At 43.5% G+C, this 24,989-nt stretch overlaps 1 protein-coding gene across 3 annotated transcripts; it reads right to left on the reverse strand.

The window, feature by feature from the left end:
• Positions 1-362: 362 nt before the first annotated feature.
• On the reverse strand, positions 363-24,989 carry PLEKHS1 (pleckstrin homology domain containing S1). 3 transcript variants are annotated; one of them, XM_032775149.2, is made up of 14 exons: positions 24,853-24,989; positions 23,191-23,279; positions 22,983-23,089; positions 21,004-21,138; positions 19,351-19,426; positions 18,729-18,839; positions 17,795-17,905; positions 12,787-12,897; positions 11,232-11,335; positions 9,702-9,911; positions 8,313-8,414; positions 5,454-5,589; positions 3,657-3,725; positions 363-1,888 (listed from the first exon to the last, which is right to left on the reverse strand). In XM_032775149.2, exons 4-13 carry the CDS (start codon positions 21,096-21,098, stop codon positions 3,657-3,659), a joined length of 1,125 nt encoding a protein of 374 aa, XP_032631040.1. In that variant the 5' UTR covers positions 21,099-21,138; positions 22,983-23,089; positions 23,191-23,279; positions 24,853-24,989; the 3' UTR covers positions 363-1,888. The 3 variants fall into 3 exon arrangements, with proteins under 3 accessions (XP_032631040.1, XP_074928654.1, XP_032631041.1); XM_075072553.1 differs by lacking the exon at positions 18,729-18,839; XM_032775150.2 differs by lacking the exon at positions 8,313-8,414.

The raw sequence follows: 24,989 nt of genomic DNA on the forward strand, positions 1-24,989 counted from the left end.
CCTTCCTCCTTGCTGCGGTAGCCAGTGAGCCCAATTTTGGAGATGCTGACACACCTAGAGAGTTGCTAGATATTATGGCAGACACTGGCCCAGGCACCAAGTGGGTTAGCTTAAGGCATCAGCAATGTGAGCTGGTTTTGGCACTCGTGCAGGATTGCCATGGCTTTAGGCAGGCAGCTTTCTCAAAGCTGGCAGAGCATCTGCTGCTAACTACCTCAGTTTCTGGGGTCATGTGGCCTTAAGCACTGCATCAGAAGTTTGCTGCTTTTAAAAAAACCCCACCCAAGGTAGCTCTAAACTTACACCAGGCTAGCTAGGACAACACACAGTAGAACGTAATGGCTACAAAGGCACATACATCATTCATACAACATATTATATTTTATATAACACCTCTTGGATAAAAAGAGAAGGGCAATGGTTCAGCTGTGCACAGCTCAGAGAACTTTAAAATTAAAGGTAAAACACCTAAAAGTGATCTAAAAATAACACCCCTAGACCTAAGAATAGCACAAGTCTAAAGTCATTGCCTTTGGGCCTTCCATTGCTAGAAGGGAGTGTTGAGTCATAGTAGAAGGTGGGTGAGTATCTCCCATTCCCATTAGTAGAAAGCTGCTGTTCCTAGCCCAGAAAGGCCATGAGATATTGAATATTTAAGCCATGATGCTTGTAGATCTAGAAAAGTTGTTATCGGAGCCGGGTTGTATATTGCTCATCCAGGGCATTGGGCAGGTGTAATTCTGGGAAATGATATACTTGGGGGGATGAAAGCAATACTTCTGTGGCAAGTCCATTTTTGTTTAAAGGGAGGGGGGTGTCTGAAACCCCAAACGGCAACGTTAGAGTGAGTTCCGCTGGGATAATTTTGGGCAAATGATGCAGTCATAGGAATGTGTTAAATTGCATCACATCCCTGTGGAACATAGCCCATGTCCCTCTAATTCATCACATGGCTCTCACCTCTGTGTTTCATAGATGGAATACATCTGCATCACAAATAAAATCACACCATGTAACTTTCACTGTAATGCACATCTACACTATATACAGTCTGACATAAAAGCAAGCAGCAGCTGACAATCACTTGGTAGCACCTTGGTTCTGACTTGCAAAAGTGGGAAATAAATTCCATATTTTCTGAAATACAGATGAACATGCAGTGCTAGACAAATCTACCAAAACTTCATGTTGCCATAGAAACAACACTATTGCCATAATAGTGAGAGCTGTAACAGAGAGAGAGAGAGTGCGCATGGTTCATTTTCTGCTTCAACAGATATGTGCAAACTTCTCTGCAGTAGTGTTTTTCCAATGACAACTACAGACAGATCATACACCCGTTAATGCCTCGCTTCACGAACATTTGCTCCAGAAAATGGCAGGAAATTACTTCCAACTCCATTTCTACCTCCTTTATTCCTCCCTAATTGGGGAAAGGCAGTTAATTCTTTGCACTGCAATTCAGTGACATATGGCCATTTTCAAGGCTGGAAGATTGTCCTGAAGGCTGATTTACGTGCAAAACCAGAGAAGATTCCAATCCCAATTTGGTAGAAAGTGATCACATCCAAAGCCATCTTAGCCATGAAGAAAAACAGTCCTCCGATCAAGTAACGGCGTTGTTGCAGCACCAGTGATGTTGGTCAAAAAAGACAATTTAAAGAGAAGTGGCCCCAGAACCACTTTGAATGAATGGAAGTTCTTCAGGTAGATGTTGTCCTTTTCCTTCTACCTTCAGTGTCACAGCTGATGCCTTCTAAATAGGACCCATATTTCCCTATGAGTTTATACGGAGCACAACACAATGAGGCATCTGAGTGCAACTGGAATAGAAATATTAAATCATGATCCTTCCATCTTCAGGAATATGCACATGGCAACCACTTATCTACAAAACAGAAGAGAGAGAGGCTTGAAACCCTTCAGAGATTGACCTGAGCAGAAATGAAGTGAAGCATTGTATAAACATTATTAATCATTATGATTGGCTTCACTGATACTGTTGTCATCCTGTTCTAGTTGGCATGATAAATTTGACCTACTCTCAAGGAGACCTGCTTTGTTATAAGACTCTTTTGAATCCATATATGTTACAACAGAACATAATCACCCTTGTTTCGGTAAGCAGAAGTCCCTATAGCACAGGACAAGGTCTTCTTTTAGCGCGTATTAGAGGGCACTGCTACAGAGGTTTCCATATCAAGAAGAGAGATACTTTTGTGTGGAGACCATTGCAAATCAGGCATATTTGCAAGATAGCAGGAGTTTGTGTAACTTCAGTCTCTTGTACTGCAGCTGCACGTAGCCGGGAATATCGATGTGAGATATCCTTTGTTGGGGAAACAGATAAATCCCTGCTCTGGAAATTCCACTGTGATGTGCCCTCTTTTCCTTTATACTGCAGGGAATGTAAGACTTTGTGAAGGCAACAGACTGCTACTGCTTAGCTGTAGAACTGAGCCACTCCAGTTTTCCCAGCTTGAATCCTGACCTGGCTTAGTTCATACTCCACTGCCATTCATCCTTCACTCCTCTGCACTAACTGCCAACTCAGGTGTCAAGCAACTGTGATGGTGACTCTTGTGAAGTAGCGATAAAAAGTATGTCTCTCTCAGACAGCTTGGCAACCTGGGGAAACCCTCAGATTAAAGTCCGTTCACATACGAGCCAATGTTCATGGCTCCTTATGCTTCATTGCATGGCAACTCACAGGAACCCTCACTGCTTTCCTGATCAGTGTGTTTTCTGCTCTGAGTGGTGACTCTTCCAGTATAGGCCGAACATCTGTCCCCAACCCCCCCCATATTCATCTGGAGCCTGGTGCACCTCATACTGAAGCCCAATAAGTTGGATCAGGCTCCCATCTCCCAACCAAGTCTACTGTCCAGGACCTCCTGATGTCTTTTTTGTGGCTGTAATATGAGGGGCCCCAATCAAAACCCTGCATCCACAGAGGATTCTACTGCCGAGGCACCTGTCCAGTGCTAAGCTGGCCTCCTGCCTTCCCAGAGCGGGACCCAAGGGAAAATGTGGCTGTGTTCCAAAGGCAATTTCCCCCCTCTCCCACTTCCCTCCCATGCTCATAACTGATGAATGAGTTTAATGGGCAAACAAAGGTGAGTCCAGATTATGCAGTACACAGGCTTAGATATCAGGATTTGACTTTCAGATTTGCTACAGCTATTCTGTTTGATTTCACAGTGAACAGTCATCTGCCCCAAATATTTCACTGGGACTTTAAATGGCAAATCAAATCCAAACAGTCAGTTCTTACTCTTTGTAGAGCCGCACATAACAGCGACAGCTCTGAATGGGGAAGACTATTTGGAAGGATTGTGTGGTACTAAAAATGAAAGCACTATTTATTTATCACATTATCCCTTTCCCCTTCCCATTGTCTGCATGTCTTTTTAAGCACTTTGGGGCAGGGACTATACACCTGTTTGTACAATCTCTGCACAATGGGATCCCTATGCACAACTGCAACAAATTGATTAATAAAAATATAGATTTGTTTTTCTTCCTACACAAACTCAAGCCTCTCCTGGTGTAAAATAAACGTGCATTGCTTAGGAACAATGAATTACATTACTGCTAGGATGGAAAGAAACAACCTCTTTTGTGTTAATAGGTGCCATTAAAATGGTGGCACTTACCTAGGGACATGAGCATCCTTTAACATGGAAAATGTCTGAATCTGGGATCCGACGGACAGTAAGTTTCACCTTTAAAAAAACAAACCAAAACACACACGCAAGGTTCACCTTGTTATAGCTCAGTAAATCCACATCTGATAAAATATCACTGCTTCCCCCAGCCTCCCTCCTGCCACCCCTCATCTAAATATCCTCATCTATTAACAGTGTTATTTGTATTGTCTCTTGGTATCTGAGACAGGCTTTCTATTGCTCAGTCTACGCTGGCATTGGGTGACCTCAGCAGATCCAAACATAAAGGTGCCCGAATGAGGGGCAGAGATCACGAGTGCCAAGATTGCAGCCCAGGTGAGACTAGGGTAACCAGATGTCCTGATTTTATAGGGACAGTCCCAGTATTTGGGGCTTTGTCTTATATAGGTGCCTATTACTCCCCACCTCGGTTTTTCGCACTTGCTGTCTGGTCACCCTAGCTGAGAGAAATATAGCTCTCCACATGGGACCCAGTGTATATTGCTGCTATGTATTATGAGGGCCTACTCAGACTTCAAGCCCTCTACCAGAAGGTGATGAGTGCTGAACAGGGAGTTATGCCCAATGGTTAGAGAAGGGGAGTCAGGATTCCTAGGTTCTCTTCCCAACGTTCTGAGTGTGAGTAAAACATCCAATGGATTGAATACTTCAAGCAACCTCCTACATACACAATAAACAGGTATTTCCTTAATGTGAGAAGCCAACAGCCTAAAGGCTTGCAACCAAAAGATATTGAGCATCTGTAACATCCATTGACTGACTGCATGAGATTTGTAGCTGCTCTGCATCTCAAGAATAACAGTGTGGACACTTTGACCCTTCCATTCCATGGGAATCTAGGGTGTTATTGCAAATCGGTACAGAGTGGGATTTTGGTGGTGATGCTACTGATGGTTTCCTCCTATGCCCGGAGCTCAGACAGCCATGGTTGTGGTGGGTTTTGTGTTCACAACCACCTTTTGTGCAAGTGGTCTCAGCAGCAGCCTCTGTCCCTGCCTGAGGCTCCTGATCAGAAATGATTTTTCTGTTGCTTATAACTTCATTAGCATCCAACCAATTAAAAAAAAGTTCAATAGACTTTTGGCACGTAAATAGCCCTCGGCATGCAAGTTCCAAAGCTGAATGATTTTGAGCTATCTGCTTGGCAGGAAACTGGGGTAAAGGGTGGGTATAAACCCTTGCAGAGCTCAAAAATGGCAAATACAAGTTTGCTCTTTTTTTTTTTTTCCCCCCAAAGAAATTCCCCATTTGGGACAGAGCATGCATGGAAAACATCAGTCCCAAGTGTGACCTATGGGAAGTTATCAATGAGTGAAAACACAACGTTATAAGTTAAAATGTTCTGCAACCTTAACTATACAGATGTATGTACCTTTATAAGATGGAGTGGGTGCCATGCATAGACTGCTAAGAAAGGGTTAACTCTCAGTAGGCATCTGCCTTTTATGAAAGGTGTAATGATTTCTCGCCAGCGCTGCTGTGTCATGCATTTGGATCTCTTCCTGGCCATAGTCACAGCCTTTGGAATCGTGCCCCAGGCTAATCCCCCAGTCATATGATGGTGATCAGAATCCATTTAGATATTGCTAGGGACCAAGAAATGTGAGGGAACACGGCTAGTCTCAGCTACTCTGCATAGTTTCTCAGGACAAGAGTGAGCTCCTGAAACTCTAAGGCTTGGATTGGCAGAAGCCCTTGCGAGATCATAATCAGACTCTCAAATCTATGTCTCTTGTTCCCTGACCAATCACCATTAGGGCTTACCTCCTTTCTCCTGGACCTGCTGACAAACAAGGAAATGTCATCAATGCTTTGCGTGCGCAGGTCATTCACAGCCACTATGTGATCCCCATGGTGAAATATACAGCCTAAGCGGTAGGGACCCTTCCAATGCGAGACACTGGGGAGGTGGAAGAAGAGACAAAGACCATGAATGTGATTGTTTGGACCCACTGTCCAAACACAAATGACAGATCTGTTTCACTCCAGCTGTGCTGCGTGGCCCTGCACCAAAATGGGAAGTGGTACACAGATTAAAAGGGATAATTGCTTTTTGGCCTGATCCTTGGTTTTAACCAAATGGCTTCATCCATTCCAACCAGTACTTCCAAACAGGATCTGATTACAGGTCATGCAGCATTGTCATCCCTTAATCTAACAGGTCTGGGTTGGGGAGGGTCCCCAGGCGGTGAGGGGATTAACCCTGTTTGGTTCTGTACAGTGTGGGGACAAACACTCTGCTGATGGAACTATACTGCCTCGGATGCAGAGAAGTTAGCCCTTCATTTACCTGAGTGGCTTTTTCCAGGCCATCTTTGCAGCCCAGACTGAACTAAATCTTGGCATCTGAACAGCAGGATTAGAGCTTTGTGGCTGCCCCTGTAAAGGATGCATCAAAACTCTGCCTCCAACTACCCTAGTGACAATTTCAGTAGACTCCCTGAGAATCCTTCAGCTGGCCTCTCTTTGCTGCTGATCTCTCCTGGCTTCTCCTGGAGGATTAGCAGCCTGGGAGCCCGCTGACTGCTCAATCTGATGTTCTGTTCCAAAACTGTTGCCAGCTGAAACCAGCCAAATGCTTTCAGTATGAATTCCCACTAGAGTTGCCCTGGGTGTTTAGCTCCAGATCCAAGTTTTGCAGCTGGGCCCTATCTCTGATTCTTTTGTGGTGTTTTCTGCTCTCGCTGATAGGGGCTGAAAAAGCTATTTCCTCCAGACTCGCAGTGCCGCTGATAAATGTGGTACATCAAAGCCACGGCGAGAGCCAGTCTTACCGCTGAGCAGCAGTGAAAGAGCAAGAGGCGGCACAGCAGGGGGCAAGGATGAGACACTGAACTAATCTTCCACGTAGTCTGTCTTTTACCCCTCTCCTCTTTCCTCTCTCCTACTTTATTGATACTGAAGATCTAGGGAGAGAACTGACTTCCACACTGCCTACTTACACTGCACCGCTGCTGGGAGAACTGATACCCTCCAGCCCCCAACATCCAAGAGTGACAATGTCTGGCTGCTGGATGGACTATTCTCAGGGCTGAAAATGGTTAGCAAATCCCTGGCGGCCAGCAGGTCTATACTGGGACTCCCACTAAGGTCAGCCTGTCTGAAACAGCTCAGTAGAACTTTGCACTTACAGTCTGCATTCAACCCGAAGCTTTCTGCCGACGCTTCTTATTTAAACCACATCACAGCTATGTGAGATAGCTTTGCTCATCTGTGCATAGTACTATGAACTGCGGTGCAGAGAGCTGAAGTGATTTGCTGTAAGACCCAGAGCGAATCAGCCATTCGTCTAGGAGTAGAATCCAAGAATCCTGCCTCCTAGGCCCTTGCTCCAAATATGAGCCCATAATCTTTTTGATGCTTTGAACAATCAAAGCACACTCCCAACCTCCAAAGATTATCACATCTTCACACAAAACCTCTTCTTGATTGGTGGTAGCCTTGGGTCGGAATCGGACACTTTGTGCATGCCACTGAATTTTCCTGCATTGCAGCATCCCCGTAATGTGGAGGTGATAACTTGTCCAACTGTACAAAATGCTGGGAGATTTTTGGTAGAAAAGCTTTATTTATTGGTATTTAATAGGACACACTCCTCCTGGCCATATGGACTCATAGATTTTAAGGACCAAATGGACCATCATCATAAACTAGTCTGACCTCCTGCACATCACAGGCTAAAGAACCTCACCTACCCCCCTCCTGTAACAGACCTGTAACCTCTGGCTGAGTTACTGAAGTCCTCAGATCATGGTTTAAATACTTCAGGTTACAGAGAATCCACCATTTACTCTAGTTTAAACCAGCAAGTGATCTACAGAGGAAGGTGAAAACCCTCCAGGGTCTCTGCCAATCTGACTCAGGGGAAAAATTCCTTCCTGGCCCCAAATATGGCAATGAGTTAGACCCTGAACACATGGGCAAGATCCACCAGCCAGATACCTGGGGAAAAATTCTCTGTAGCAAGTCAGAGACTGCCTCATCTTCAGACATTGGGGATTTTTGCTGCTAACAGTTACAGATGGGCCACATGCCATTGTAGGCAATCTCATCATACTATCTCCTCAGTCTTGAAACAAGTTAAGTTTTTTTGCGTACACCGCTCCCCTTGGAAGTCTGTTCCAGAACGTCATTCCTCTGATGGTTAGAAACCTTCATCTAATTTCAAGCCTACACTTGTTGATGGCCAGTTTATATCCATTTGTTCTTGTGTTAGCTTTGGCACTTAACTTAAATAACTCCTCTCCCTCTCTGGTATTTATCCCTCTGATGTATTTATAGAAAGCAATCATATCTCCACTCAGCCTTCTTTCAGTTAGGCTAAACAAGCCAAGCTCCTTGAGTCTCCTCTTGTAAGGTAGGTTTTCCATTCCTCTGATCCTCCTAGTAGACTTTCTTTGCCCCTGTTCCATTGACAGTCACATAAACACAAGTCAATTTACCATATGCATGAAGGACAACTGACAATCATGCCATTCATGCTGATATTAGAAGAATAGCCTTTAGGTTAATGCTTTCCCACTGGCTACTACACCCTGCAAGAAATACCTAGCTCTTATATAGTGCTTGACAGGCTTTTACATCGGGACAAGTACCCACCACCATAAGATTTAAAGGTCCTACCATATTTGTCCTGCTGCTTCAATAAGCTTTAGATTACTAGTGACATCAGCATGAGGGATGCAAATATCCACCTCTTGTAGTTGGCTGTCATCTGTGACATTACTGTAAGAGAGGATGTAGACAAATCAGACTCTACCAATCAGACAACTGAAGCACATACTCACTAATAATAGGAAGCTGAGATGGAAAACATCATTCAGGTCATCTAATCTATCTGTGCCTTCCTTTCTCACCCTCGTGAAAGTTCATTATTGTTTTCTACAGTCTGTCCTTCAGGGCATTATCCAGCCTACTGTTAAATATTGCAGGTGCTGGATTTGCCAGCATTTCTCTTGGAGAATATTCTGCTCCATCAGATCCAGAGCCAGTGCAACCATTTAGGTGACTGCCTAGGGCACTAGGATTTGGAGGGAGCCATTTTCTTTGGCAGCGACTGCGGTGGCCAGATCTTCGGCCGCCCTGGTCACCACCGGCATTCAGGCGGAGGGAGCTGGGGCAGGGGAGAGCAGGGAGGGCTGCCTGCAGCAATTAAGGGTGGGGCAGCATGCAGGGGAACTCCCTGCCCCAGCTCACCCCTGCCCCACCTCCTCCCCGAGCACGCCGTGGCTGCTTCACTCTCCCGCTCCCAGGTCGCGCGTCAATCAGCTTAAGGGTCGGAGGGGGCTGCTCTTGGGGGGGCTGAGGGCTCAGGTGGGGGCGAACGGGGGGGGAGGGCGCAAGGTAGAAGATTTGCCTAGGGTGCGAAACATCCTTGCTCTGGCCCTGATCAGATCTCACCATTAAGAAGCTTGCCCAAGGTCTAGATGATGAGGAAGCTGTGGCCATTATTTATTTGTAACACAGTACCACCTTTCTGCTTGGAGGAGATAGGTTAAAATAGGAGGTTTCACAGGCAGACTCTTCTGGCCCTGATCCTGAAAGGCAGTTAGATGCTTAACTCCCATTGATTTCAATGCTTAAACACCTTCTAATGCTTTTACTACTGTTTTCTGCTAGAAATCACACTCTTCACTATCTTGCAAGAGAGAAGGAAGTAGATAAAAAACTTCTAATAATGCATATTAAAAAATAAATATACCACCAGTAAACTCTTTCCAAACACGACCAGGGCCTTAATCCCCTTTCTCATCCCAAAACAGATCTTAAGAGCAACAGCACCTATTCTTAAAGGTGTTATGAGGTGTGTTTGGCCTTGACCTGGCCATCGCAAATTCAAAACTCACAGTTCTTATATTCATCCATTTCTGGTTTGTGTGATATTGACTAGAACAAGGAAGAATGCTGCTATCAAGTAATTTAAGTCCATAATAGCTCGCTCAAAGATCTGTGTCTAATAGAATCCTCTTTAAAAGTAATTACTTTACATATTTCAGCCCAAAACATCCTTACTTGATTATTATAGATAACTGAACCACTGATAATGACGATACATTTGGCTTTCTCTCCTGAGTTAGCTGCTTATTGGTACTGCTTTGCGTGAGCATTTGTTGGTTTCCATCTGCCTTGCAGTTTCTTAAATCTATGCTATTTTCTTGACTTCTGGGAAGGGTCAGGAATTCATCACTTCTGCATGTGGGCTGGAGTTTCTCTTCAGGCAACCTAATGAATAAGAATGCTCATAAAAAATGCACTGGGTTGGCATGTCAAGTCACAGTTACTCTTGTTGTGTTTGAAGTTGTGTCAAACAGATGTCAGTGAGGCAAAGAATAACAAGTTCTTGTAGCGAATTGAATGGCCAAAATTACAGATAAATCAACTAGACTGGCCTCCTAAAAATGGAGCATAAAAACCAAAACACTTACAATATTGAAAGAATATTTATTAAAAATGAAAACCATTCCAAGCAACATGGTTTAACAAGGAAAAGGAGTATAGATTGTTGGCATTGCAATATACTGGCTTGTGTGAGAATGCATAATTGACCTCTACCGGATAGAATGTGTCAGACCTGCTCAAATGCTTGTCCGATTATTTGTTGTGCCTTCTAGTGGCTGGAGGCCCGAAAAGAGGTGTAATTAGTACCAACAGTTAATGGAGAGATCATTTAACTCAAATGGGACAGGCTTGTGATTTGGAGTGCAAGGTCTTGATTCTATTCCCAGTTCCACATATAACATTAATATAACATTAACATTAAATAATGTTGTAATTGTAATCGTATATGTGGGTGAGCACGCACTACTGTCTTCCATTGGATAGAATCAGAATTGTTCTTCTGTGAGTCACAAGTATTAACAGCCAATGGAAATTCTCCTATAACTCAAGAGTTAGGGGCCCAATATTTTGGAACTGGAGAATCTGACTTCTATGCTGTTGTATGAAGTTCTTAGTGGCCACCCTCTGGTGCATAGTGAAAGCTGTGACGTTTCTATGTGACCATGGATTAATACTCTGCACTTCAGTAATGACTTTCATGTGACAATACTGATGCATATTGCAAACATCAAGCCATAGAGCACATCTATAAAGTAAGTAGTATTAGACCCATTTTATAGGTAGGAAAATTGAGGTACAGAGAGGTGACTTGTCCAAGATTACCCAGTGAGATAGTGGCATACCAGGAAACAGTTCTTTCTTAACAACTACTGTACACAACACTGCCTACTCTAATGAGTGTCTGGCTTGGGTGTCTGTGATGCACGTGGCTGCAGATGTTACATTGTTTAGCCCAGAAAAAACATCAGTCAACTTCTTACAGAGTCACATTTTATTCTGGGTAAGCCTGTCAGGATGCCATAATGTATGAATTTGTGAAGTGACCTTGAATTTCACTCTGGTAAACTCCCTGCACTGCCCAAAAAAGGCCTCTCTGAAACAGGCTGCGCTCTGTAGATTTCCTCATAGACAGCAGGAATGCTCTGACCATATAGTTACATTGCATTGATTTTCTTTTAAATACTAAAAGAAAGTGCTACCTACAGAGCTTTCATTGACAAATACAACTTCCTGCAGAGATGAGCCTCATTCTCCATTGGGTTGTGTGATTGAACCGGGGGATCAGACTTAGATAGCTCACTTTCCAGCTGCTGAAAATGAAAAACAACATGGGAGGTGTCAGGGTTCCCCCCTCACTCTGAACTCTGGGGTACAGATGTGGAGACCTGCATGAAAGACCCCCTAAGCTTATATTCCACCAGCTTAGGTTAAAAACCTTCCCCAGGCACAAATTCCTTGTCCTAGAATAGTATCACTGCCACAACCAAGTGAGTTAGACAAAGATTCAGGAAAAGAACCACTTGGAGTTCCTGTTTCCCCAAAATATCCCCCCAAGCCCCTTCACCCCATTTCCTGGGGAGGCTTGAAAATAAAATACCAATCAAATAGATAACCAAGGTGAGCAGAGAGCAGACTCTTGGGTTTTTAGAACACTAAAAACCAATTAGATTCTTAAAAACAGAACTTTATTATAAAGAAAAAAGTAAAAGAAGCACCTCTGTAAAATCAGGATGGAACATAATTTTACAGGGTAATAAGATTTAAAACACAGAGGATTCCCCTCTAGGCAAAACTTTAAAGTTACCAAAACAAAACAACAACCAGGAATAAACCTCCCTCTTAGCACAGGGAAAATTCACAAGCTAAAACAAAAGATAATCTAACACATTTCCTTGCTATTACTTACTATTTCTGTAATATTAGAAGTATCATTTCAATAGGAGCTGGATTACTTGCTTGGTCTCTCTCTTTGTCTCAGAGAGAACCACACACAGAGCACAAAAGCAAAAACCTTCCCCCACAGATTTGAATGTATCTTCTCCCCTTATTGGTCCTTTTGGTCAGGTGCCAACCAGGTTATTTGAGCTTCTTAACCCTTTACAGGTAAAGGAGGGATTTTATGCTACCCTTAGCTGTATGTTCATGACAGGGGGAAATGTTTTCTTTCTTCATCCACCAAGGAGGCCCCTTAGCTTCTTTAAGTAGCGTCCATTTGTGCTGTATTGTGCTAATGCAGCTCAGCCAAACCTCAATTAACCAAAACACCCAGCTAATCCAAGCTTAGATGCATTCCTTCCCAAACCAGTGTGCACTACATTGTTCTTCTCTCCCATCTTAACTTCCTGCTAGCCAATGATTTGGGAGTTTGGTTCTTGAGCAACCTTGTTACCACTGAATAGTCTCTTGGAGCAGGATCAACAGAGAAACCTACCTGATGTACCTATCTCATAGAGCAGGAACAGACCTTGAAAGCCATCAAGTCCAGTCCCCTGCCTTCACTAGCAGGACCAAGTACTGTCCCAGCTGATTTTTTCTTGTCCTAGATCTCTAAATGGCCCCCTCAAGGATTGAACTCACAACCCTGGGTTTAGTAGGCCAGGGCTCAAACCACTGAGTTATCCTTCCACCTAAATTTATTATTTTTGCCTTCACTAGCAGGACCAAGTACTGGCTTTGCCCCAGATCCCTAAGGACTGAGCTCACAATCCTGGGTTTAGTAGGCCAATGCTCAAACTACTGAACTATCCCTCAGGCTTACCTGTGCTAGAATGCTGCTTGGAGAAGCATAATAGTTTTCCTCCTCTGCTCTGGTGTTCTCATCTGAGTCCAACAGCAGCTGATTTATGCTGGTCTTTTCAGAATTGTTATTCTGTGTAAAAAAAAAATAAAAAAAAAAAAAATGCTTCAATGTTTAATAGGACATTACATTCTCTACACCTGACATCTTCTTTCCATTTACTTGGACAAATCCATTGGGAAGGGTTGTGGGAAGACTTGCTCTTCAAAGATAGAAATAATATCACCATACATCTGACTTCTAAACAAGGCTTCTGTCTTTGCTTTCAGTTATACACTCAATCAGCTGCAGGTGCAATGCTGTGAGTATTAATATCATTTACCCTAGAGATCTAAATAGCTGATTTGTGGATGCAATGTTTGTACCTGCCATTGACTGCCCTCGCAAATGACTGCATATGCAAAAATAGCTGCTGTGTTAAAAAAATCAGGTCCAATGGTCAAAAATGTACACGTGATGTTGTGTCACTTGTGCACACTAGGGCCCAAATCCTCGAAGTTATTCAGATGCTTAACCCCCTTGACCACAATGGGGGTTAGGTGCCTAAGTATCTTTGAGGATCTGTATAGGGGTTCTTTGCTACAGACCCAGTCCTGATGTCCTCACTTAAACAACACCCTCACTGAAATCTAGAACTGGCTGAAAAATGTCAACTTTTTTCAATGAAAAGGAGAAATTATTCATTTTTGATCCCCACTATTAAAAGCAATGAGAGTCTTTTCTGAAAAAAGAGTGAATTATTGGCTAGAGAGCAGTTTGAGCTATTGACTTGTAAAGCTCAGTGGGCTGGAAGCTATGCCTGACTATCTGAGAGTAGAAATTGAGCCCAATATATGCTGGGTGCTTTGCTTTGCCCTCAGTAGGAGCTAGCACAGCATGGTTCTTCATAAAGACCAGGAGTATTTGACACGTCCTGGATGAACAAGTCACTTCTTCAAGCTAAATTCTCCATCGTTACATTCCCTCTCATTCATTGATTTGATTGTCCTGCAGAGTATAATTAATATTTAGCTTCTTCTCAGTAAACCTCCACATGCCATGTTTGATGCATTCCTTCTTTATCTCTCTCTTACTTCTTCCAATAAATTGGAACTTCTGGCAATAAATTTTAAAACTATTAAATGTGCCACCAAATATATTATTGTTTTCAAGATAAAGTAAACTGATTACCCTCTGTCTTACAGGGAAAAGGAGGAAATTGGCATTGAATAGAAATGAGGAATGAGCAATCAATTTTTTGTGTGCCTTGTGGGTAGTCACTGATTAAAACACAAAGGATGGCACTTATTGGAGTCTAGAGTCAACACAGGTCCAAGAATGTTCCCATAAAAGCCAATGGGAGAAAAGATGGGACTCTACGCTCCTGATCCAAGGTTCACTGAAGTCAGTGGAGACAGACCCCCCTTGACTTCAATGAACTTTCAATCAGCCCTAAATGAACAAGGTGTCTAAGGGCTTGAGTTTGTAGGGTTTTGAACATTCCCATGAGATGCTGAGGTCTCTCAGCTCCTGCTGATTTCAGTGAGAGTTGAGTGCTTGTCACTAGAGTTGGCTGGGAATTTTTCAACTAACCATTTTTTTTGGTCAAATGCTGAAACAATTCATGAAAGATGGGTCATTTTTGACTAATTTCTCAGTTCAAAACATTCTTTGGAAAAGAAAACAATAGTTTTGAAACTGTCAGTTGTATTTTGGACATTTTTTAAGTGAAAAAGTCCAGTTTTTTGGTTCAAAACAACTTTTTGTTTCAAAATTTAAGCTAATTACTGTTTAACATTTTTTTAAAAAAATCATCACAAAGTAGAACATTTAAAAAAAGTCAAAATTGAAACATTTTGATTGAGCTAAACAGAATCTTCTGGGGATCACTGATTCATGAAAAAGAAGGTGGTTCCTTTTTCGTTCGTTTTTTTTTTCCCCTTACTTTTTGCCCTGATTGGAATGGGGAATCTCTTTTGAAATCTCAAATTTTTCTGGGATGGGAAAACTATTTCCTTCTTAGCTCTACTCCTTCCAGGATTGAGCCCTAAATTACACCAGCAGATGCATATCTAAGTTCTCTCTTGCCAAACAAATGGAATAATCTTATTTGGCATTATCACAGAATCAGGACAAAAATGGAATGCAGAGGATATACTGCAGCAGTGCCGGATTTCAAAAGGCATTTGATATAGGCCCTGATTCAGCCACACGCTTAATCACACTCCTAACTTTAAGCAGGTGAGTAACGTCGTTAACTTCAGTGAGAATATTCTTAAATCTAGGCATGAGTTGCGTGTAGTACCTTGTTGAGTCCAGACCATAGTGGCACATGATAAAACTAGGAAGAAATTGGGTAAGTACCACACAGATTAAAAATAGCATAAAGTGGGATGTGAAACTGGTTGAATAGTGATCAGCGGGGTAATTTCCACTACATGCATCTGACGAAGTGGGTATTCACCCACGAAAGCTCATGCTCCAAAACGTCTGTTAGTCTATAAGGTACCACAGGATTCTCTGCTGCTTTTACAGTGGGGAATTGTTACTGTTAGTGTTCCCCAACCTGGAGTGTCTAATCAGGAGTTCTGCCAAGAATATAAACCCTTCTGAGTCCTTTTCATTATGTGTGTGTGCTGTGCCTAGCACAGTAAGGCCCCCATCCTGAGTGGGGCCTTTAGCTGCTACCGCAACACAAGTAATAAAATCTTAATAAAAAGCTTAATACAAGGGATTAGGAGCGGGGAGTAGGAGTCAGGACCTGGGTTCCTTTTAACATATTCATTATTTAGAGTATGTAAATTCAACTTGGAATTAGCTGTCATGGGAACCAGAGGGACAACAAAGATATGTGTCCCTGGCCTCAAAGTGTGGAGTGACTTGGATAGATTAGGGACTGGAGCCTGCAACCCCTCACTCAGGTGAATGAGTCCTTACACAAGTAGACTCATTCATGTCTATTTGTGAGAGTCAGGATTAATTACCTGAGGAAGAGTTTGCATGATGTAGTGACTCACTACAATAGTGAGTCACTAGTAATTCAATGCAATCTAATACCAGTAAATGTAGAGTCATATGTCTAGAAAAGGAAATAAACACAAAAGTACAAGCCAGGAGATCGCTGTCCAAGTAGCAATATGGGCAGGAAAGATCTGGAGCTGATAATATTGTACTAACAAATTTACTACCTCTTATTATCAAAAAAAACCAAATGAGTGCTGTTCCTTGTTAGCTGTTGGGCAAGACTATTAATTGTACTTTCCGCATAGTCTCGAACAGAAAGCCGAGCTCCCTTAATCCAAACTGAAGGCCATGTGAAGTCCCTGTGCACCCCATCCCTCCTGTCCACAGTTAGTCAGCCCAGAACAGGTATCCACAGCAGAAAGGGACTTCTGTGATGCCTGCTGCACAACATGGGCACAGCATTTTAGAATCATAGAATCAAGAATCATAGAATCAAAAGGTTGGAAGGGACCTCATGAGGTCATCTAGTCCAACCCCCTGCTAAAGGCAGGACCATTTTCCCTAAATAATCCCAGCCAGGGTGCGGTCTAGCCGGACCTTAAATAGCTCTAAAGATGGAGATTCTATCACCTCCCTAGGTAACCCATTCCAATACTTCACCACTCTCCTAGTCAGAAAGTTTTTTCTAATATCCAGCCTCGACTTCCGCAACTGCAACTTCAAACCATTGCTCCTTGTTCTGTCCTCCGTCACCACTGAGAACAGCCTAGCTCCCTCCTCCTTGGAGCATCCCTTCAAGTAGTTGAAGGTTGCTATCAAATCCCCCCTTAGTCTTCTCTTCTGCAGGCTAAATAAGCTTAGTTCCTTCAGTCTCTCTTCATAAGTCATGTGCTCTAGTCCTCTAATCATTTTTGTTGCCCTCCGCTGGACTCTCTCCAATTGTTCCACGTCCTTTTTGTAGTGTGGCGCCCAAAACTGGACACAATATTCCAGATGCGGCCTCACCAGTGCCGAATAGAGGGGAATAATCACATCCCTCGATCTGCTGGCAACACTCCTCCTAATAGCTTTTTTGGCTACAAGAGCACACTGTAGGCTCTTGGCAATATATTTTGCTCCAAGGCAATACAAACCTGAGAAGGATTAGCAGGTAAAAGAGAAGCGGGTGAGCCAGAGGTCTGGTCTACACACAAAATAGCACCGGTTTAACAAGTGGTGTAATTTTAATCTGATTTAGTTAAACTGGTGCCACTGTCTGTGTGAACACTCCTATTTTAAGCCTGGCTGAAATCAGTTACAGGTGTAAACTAAGCCACACTAACCCTAAGCCAGGTTTATGCTAATTCAAGAGTATTCATGCAGGGTTGGGCACCCAGTTTAACTAAAGAGGTTTTGAATCAATTTTTGTTAAACCAGTGCAGTTTTTGTGTGTAGACAACCACGAGAGATGTTAGAAAGATGACTCAGGAATATGTTAGCAAGGACAGAGCCTCGGCTTGTGTAAATTGTTGTAGCTCCATTGAAGTCAACGGAGCTGTGACAACTTGCCCCACTGTGAGGGAATTCCTGTTCATGCTCTCAGAAGGGGAAGGAGCAGCTGTTAGAGCTACACAAGAAATAATGACAGCCAATTAGAAAAGGCTAGCAGTCGGAGCCAGTTAGACTTACTAAGGAGGTGGTTGAGTCACCATTCATACAGATATTCAGGGTAGATGAGTTATGACGACAAAGCTAGGTCTACACTGCAGCCTAAATCACCGCCCTGAATGACAGAAGTTACACTGACATAAGACTGGCATGGACCGCGTTATGTTGGTGGGAGAGCTTCTCCCACTGACATAGCTACCGTCGCTTGTGGGGGCTGGAGTAGTTAAGCCAATGGGAGAGATCTCTCCTGTTGGCTCAGAGCAGCTACATGAGAGGACTTACAGCAGCACAGTAAACTCTCTAATGCCCTACATTAATGAGCATTCCTGCAACATTTACATGTCTAAGAGGCTTTCCAGGCCCCAGTAGCTATGCTCACCAGACTTGGAAGAAGAGGTGCTGGTGAACTGTGGTGAGGCTGCTGTTCACGGAGACCATGAGAGCCGGGATCTGAGTGAGGCCTTTTCTTGTCGTCTGCGGGATCTTCCACCTGCACACCAAAGGAAAAACATTGACAACCTGGGCAGAAGTAGTGGAGGTGTTTTATTGGCATGGTTGGTTGGTAACAGAGCACAGTCTTTGTTACGCTCCCTCCAGACCATTGTTACACTCCCTGTTTGCGTGGTACTTTGTGACTATACTAACCACTGCTTTCCTGGCTGATCTTCATTTACTTTGTCTAGACAAATCTACAGGCACACCAGGAAAGCAGCAGTACTTTTTTCCTTTCTATTTAAATATTGAGGAGGGAGGGGGATTGACAAAGGACAGTTAGATGCCCAAATCCCATAGGAAGTCAATGGAAGTCAGACACCTACCTCCCATTTGTGCCTTTGATTGTCTCTTCAGACCTTAAATCCTAATCACCAATCAGGAACTTCACAGGTGGCAGCAGCGGAAGCATCCTGCACTTGGCTTTGGTAAGATGTGCCAACTCTGATGTGCAGGGGCCTCCTTTAGGGATGGGAGAACCGTTCGGTCTCCAGGCCCGTCATCCTTGGCCCATTTGCTGAAATAGTCAGTGAGGTTTCCAGCCGAGGCCATCACCATCCAAAATCCCCACCTTTCTTAAATGCAGATACGGCAGGAAACAAATCTGACAGCATGAGCCTTTTACAGGAATTCTCTCATGTTCGAGCCTCAACATCTACTTTCCAATCCCAAGAGAAAGCAAAATGTTCCTGTCACTCCAGTGGCCTGAGTGCATGCTGCTGCAAGCTCAGGAGAACTTCCTTTTCATGGAGAGGTTCAGTAATACAAATCAAGTATCACATGTAGCCCTAGTAGCAGGATCATTAGCAACAGCTCCTTACTTCACCGCAGTCACTCGGACTCTCCTCATGGGTGCTCAAAACTGTTTCATCGAAGGCTGGTGGCAAAGAGAGGGACCGACCTTTGCTTCTCTGAGTCTCAGGATTCTGGTTCTAGGAATTCAGTGACAGCAGTATGAGGACAGATGGTTTCTTTGGACAAAAGTCTGCTCTTAGAAGCCCATGTGATTCCCAATGATGCAGAGTTTTAGCTCCAAGGCTCAAGAAATGAGAATTAGGGATACATTGTTATTCTGAGAGATGATGGGTGAAATTCACCCCTGCATGAGGCCCATGTACTCTTTAAGTCCTGTGCACTTTACTTCTACAAGTACAGTTTCCTAATAACAAGAGATTCTTTAGCATTTAAGTGGGTCTTAAGTGGTGAGCAGGCATTGTGCAGGTCCTCTGCACAGGGGTAGATTTCACCGTAAGAGAATCTCTTGTTCATTAGGAAACCGATGTTACAGGGAAAGTGCACTTAACATACTTAGGGTCTATACCAGCAAATATCAATGTATAGATTCCCTCTCTTCATGAGTTACTAATGAAATTACAAACTGCTCTCTTTAAAGAGGCTGATTTGTGCATTTAACAGCTGACTTTTTTTGTACTATAATGTCACCTGAGCAGAGCATCCATCTTCTTTTGCCTTCATGCAGACTGAAGATAGGGAAGTGAACCAGTCCTCAACTTGTTCCCTGTGGTTGGAGGGATGAAATGAAAAACTCTTTATTATCATGCACTAGAAAAAAAAAATGGTGCATCGATGTCTTCCTAATGGCCTAAACCTACATCCATTGACATCAATGGGAGTCTTTCCATTGACTATGGTGGGCCTTGGATCAGGCCCCGAAAAGGCCAAGCAGGGAAAAGCTGCCTCTTCCTTACAATGCTAGAGCTCTGCCTTAGGGGAGTTCACTGCTGTAGTGTGGTGGCCTTAGGGAATTGTAGGAGTGTGGCCAGTAGATCCAAAAAGTATGCAGACCTACTGGCCAAAAAATCCCATGATAGATTGGTGCTGTAAGGAGGCTTCTGTTTCTGTAGGCTGCCCATTCAAAACCAAGTTTGAGCTATGCACAGGAGCATATGACTACAGCCCATTACACAAAGCATTGGCTAATAAAGGCCAATGAGATTACACAGTGGAAAGATGGTCTCTAAAAGCTCACTTCTGTGGAGAATTCCTGTGAGGTGCTTCTCAGGCTCCACACCATGTGGTTCACAGGAATGCACAGCATCCTGCAAGACTGTAGCCTAGAAGATGGCCTGTGACCTTCAGAAATACGATTAAACAGGTAGACAGAGAAAAGACTAACAGATGGTCACATTGTAAGACAACTAAGAAAGAGATGCTGCATTTTGTTCACAAGTAGGACTAATTTGATGGGCTCTGGAACTTTTCCTACTAGATGACTTAAGGGAACAATGCACCGCATGAATGCATGCTTGAATGATAACTAGGTATTTGATGTTTTTTCTCTTTGGGCTCAGGCATGTTCTTCCTGCTTTGGTTAGGAGTACCGGGTACCATCCTGCAGTACTTACTTTGATGAAAAACACTCTCATTGACACAGCTGCAGAAGGGGAAGAAAAGGGAGAAAAACTGGGGCAAAGCAGCTGGGAGCCCCTCTACAAAGCATGCTCCCTCCTGACCAAATTTCTATTGGCTGCTGAAGCAGCATTAATTCCTGTTCTTTAAGAACATAAGAATGGCCATATGGGGTCAGACCAAAGGTCCATCTAGCCCAGTATCCTGTCTTCCAACAGTGGCCAGTGCCAGTTACCCCAGAGGGAATGAACAGAAGAGGTAATCAAGTGATCCATCCACTGTTGCCCATTCCCAGCTTCTGGCAAACAGGCTAGGACACCATCCTTGCCCATCCTGGCTAATAGCCATTGATAGACCTATCCTCCACGAATTTATCTAGTTCTTTTTTGAATCCTGTTATAGTCTTGGCCTTCACAACATCCTCTGGCAAAGAATTCCACAGTTTCTTTCTCTGTTTTCCACCTGTGGAGTGGGAGTAGGTTCTAGGTGCAGTGGGGACATGTACGGGAGCCAGGCAGCTAGGGGTCAACCCCTGAATCATTCCCCTACATCTATTCTCCCTCTGGACTGTAGGGGATGATCCTGTTCTATTTCCCTCAGAGCAGGCTCATCCCCTACAGTTGATTCCCCATGAGCAGGGCTAAGAATTTCTTTCCCCTTGGATCCCAAGAGCCACTTGTTTTAGTGGCTATGCCCTCTGTCACCTCCCCTCCTCGCCACGAGTACCTGTCCTTCCCAACGAGGTAGTAATTCCTGCCCTCTGTGTTGATGGATAGCACTTCCTCAGGATGGCATTTGAACATCTTCCTTACTGCTGTCATCTTCTCATAATTACTTATGCCAATCTCAATATTTGAAATCCTGTTGGACATGCATATGAAACATTTACCTATATAAGGCTTATCCCATACATTGATGCACACTGTGAAATGCTCATCCATAAAAGTCATGAGGATCAAGGACTTGCTAGATCATTTCTGTGCTCTTGCTTAAATAACTCTTCCTCTGAGATTAATTAATCATGTTTACTACGGTGGGACCTCAGGGCCAGCCAAGAATGGGGCCCCATTATGGTAGGCACTGTTGTAATGATTACAGCATTTTTGGAAACACAGCCAACATTAATAGTAGAACTGGTTGAGAAATGTAAGGCCTTTCCACAGAAAGGTTACACAAAAGTCAATAAATACGTAAAATAAAAATGTGCTGGGTTTTCAATGGAAATGCTCCCAAAATGTTTGTTTTTTGAAAATGGAAAAAATTCCATTTTTGGAACCTGAAACTACTACTTCCTTCCTTCCCTTTTTTTTTAAAAATCAGAAAATTTTAAAAGAAACAAAAAATATTTATCAACTGGAGGGGAAAAAGGCTATTTTTATATTCTGAAAAGGGAAAAAACCCCACAGATTTCTGGGTGGCATTAGACTTTTACATAATTAAAAATAACACTTTTGATTCAGCCAGCTGGAAAGTTTTCAGTCATAAAGAATTCCTTAAAGGGAACTGCATTGTTTGCTTTCTGATAATGGAAGAAGCACAACAGAAACATGAGGACTGTGGGGGAGGAAGGCCCATCTAAAGTTCTTTGAAGCCAATGTAAAGACTCTTGTGCACTTCAGTGGGCTTTGGTTCAGGCTTAAGGTGCAAAAAACACTGGACAAGATTTATTGTTTCTGGGCCCCATCATGCATTTCTTATATATCCCAAACACCTAGGGCTAGAGTGTGATTGGTTCTTGTATATGCAGCCAAGGTGTTGTATCAACCAGGCAAGGTACTTCAACAGGATTTTATTTTTAAAGTGGAAATCTCTTCACCAAGCTGCTGCACCTTCTGTATCTCCCACTCTGCCTCCTTAACTCCTCCCCACTCCTTCCTGTTTCCTGTCCTTTCAGACTCCCAACAGCCCGTGTTCCCAGTTCTAATAATCAGAAGCAACATCTAAACACCGCACAAGGGCTGGGGCGAGTGCCCAATGAACCTCCCAACCTTTGCCATAGCCTGCCCAAAGAACTGTGCCCAGCGTTGTGCAGTGACTAATCTCTTTGTGCAGTGCCATGATCGCATGCTATCCCAGTATGGGTGGGAAGAGGCAGGGCAGCCGGTGCCATCCCCCATATAATCCCTCCCTGAGATCCCCACAAGGGGCTACTGCCTGATTGACAAAATTAGGCCCTGCTAGTACTATGTAGGTATCTGGAGTGCACAAAGAGTGTGGGATCAGGCCTACAGTGTGTATCCAGCTGAAATGCACCAGCCTCGGGCCAGTTTCTGAAAGCCTTCCCAAACCTAAAGAGATCCTTCTGTGTAAAGTCCCAATGTGGAGAAAGGTGCTCATCAACATAAGTGTGGTAGAATCCCTTTGCGTGTAGGAGTACTTGGTGTTGTCCTTGGAGAAGAGAAGGGATCTATGACTGTAGGTAACAGAAGCCTTTGTTTTAGCGGTGTGTGCAACTGATACAATACCTGGATCCTTTACACAGTCACAGCTTGGGTTTTGTATATGTAAATCCTATTATGTCTATCAAATAATAAAACACTCTCAAACCCATCCAAAGCCTACTGAAGTCAGTGGGAGTTTTCCCATTTACTTGCAAGGACTATAGATCAGACCCTAAATCAGCAGCAAAAGATTAAATCTGTGGTCTCATTTCTGACTGCTGAAGTGTGATTTAAAAGAAAAAGTGATGAACTTCAGATACCTACTGGTCAATTGCAATGAAACCCTTTATCTGTTGGCCTTTAAGGTACTTCAAGGTGTAGCATCTCTAGCTAGACTTGCACAAGGTGAAACATCGCTTTTTCCAAGAACTCTGCAGAAAGGAAAGTTTGCCTTGATAAACCTCAAAACAGCAGAAATAACAGAGGTTTGTTAAAGGATTGCTGGAGGATGACTAATCTGGGTTTACTTTACCTGTGTAGTGAAAAGCTGAGGCGGTGGGGATTTGATAAAGTCACCATGCTTGCAGACTTCATCATCCTGAAAAAATGTGCCTTGATTTCCTATCAGACAAAGAGAAATGAATGGCACCATCACTCAATTTGTTGTTAGTTAATCTCCTACATGGGCCTGCTAGCAAAGTGTTGCTGAGCACTGGGCTTCCGTGCTTATGAGGCCATGAAACCTGTTCAGTGAGAAGACAAGCACAAATAACAGCTATAAAATGCAGGGTTCGACCACATTCCATTTCTGTAGATTTTATTGCTGCCGACTGCCCCAAAATTGTAAACACAGAGTAGTGATTAGAGACAACGTATTTCACTGAGGAGGTGCAAGGGTCTGTGTTAGGTCTGGTCTAATTTAATTTCTTCATCAGTGATTTGAAAGAGGGAGTAAATAGCACACTAATGAAATTTGCAGATGGCATTCAATTTGGAAGAGTTACAAACACCAGAAAGGACAGAAAATACTTTGGTGCAAGGCAGGATCTGACAAAAGGAGCTACATGGACAGAAAGTAAAATGGGGAAAACGCAAGCTAATGCTTCTGGAGCAAAACAAATCCAAATGCATAGACTCATGACCCAGCATGCCATGGCAAGCTAGCTCAGTTTGTGATCAGTGGGTGGAATTGACTAATCAAAAGCTAACTCCCTTCTATTTAATGTGCTTTGCAATTCCTCAGAATGGCCTGTAGATAAGCAAGATCTAGCCTTAACTCCTTATAACCTGGAAGCCAGTCTTTAAGATGTAGATTTATTCTTAAGGTGCCCAAGGACTACGTGGAGGTAGCTGGAGAGCCTATAAAGGCCATGCCTTCACCCACAGCAAACCCCATCTGAATATACATATATAGACACACACACACACTGAAGTCAATGGGAGTTTTGCCAATGGGAGTTTTGCCTTAAGAAAAGCCATGAATGTCTTGGAACTACTGAACATGTCTCCTACATGTTTGGTTTAGCTCCTTTACACTAGTGGTCCCCAAACTGGGGGGCATGAAGGAATGTTTGGGGGGGTCTAGGCCAGTCGCCAGGAGGGCGAGGAGGGAGTTCCCCCCAGCCTTGCTCTGCCTCAGCTCTGCTCTGGCTCCACCCCCAGCCATGGTCCCAGCTCCCAGCCCTGCTCCCGCACCCGGCTGCTGGCCCTGACAATAGCCCCAGCTAGTGACTGTAGTTCTCAGAGGAAGGCAGCGAGTGAGGTGAGTGCAGACAGAGGTAAGGGGCTACAACATAAAAAGTTTGGGGACCACTGCTTTACGCTGGATCCATCTCAAACTCAGTCCAAACCAAGTCTGACAGGGATGGGGAAAGATGCTGTTTTTTAGGGGAGAAGGCTGCATCGGGGCTTGTGGTTACTCGGAGAAGCCACGGGGGTGTGTGTGTGTGGAATTATGGCATTAATATGTGGTATATTCTAATTTAATTTAACCTCTCACTTTTTTGTATACTGCATTCCTTTCCCATGTGTTCTATGTTGTCCGTTGAAATGTCTTTAGGAAAGAGACTTGCCTCATTCCATTTCTGTGAGATGTCTAGCACCTCACTGGTGGAGATGTTACATAAGTTTAATAATTTGAAAGCCGGAGCAAATAATTTTCATTTGACAAATCTCAGTAGATTATAATTCATACCTGTGGAATTTTTTGTAGATTTGAAAGCCATTCCGATGGCTTCAACCTGGAAAATCAAAACAAGCAGAGATTTAGGGCTAGAATCTTTCACCTTGATGCGAGCTGAGCAGTGCCTTTGTTGGCAAGGATCCCCACTG

Source organism: Chelonoidis abingdonii, chromosome 15 (assembly GCF_003597395.2).
Source record: "Chelonoidis abingdonii isolate Lonesome George chromosome 15, CheloAbing_2.0, whole genome shotgun sequence".
Classification (NCBI taxonomy): Eukaryota; Metazoa; Chordata; order Testudines; family Testudinidae; genus Chelonoidis; species Chelonoidis abingdonii.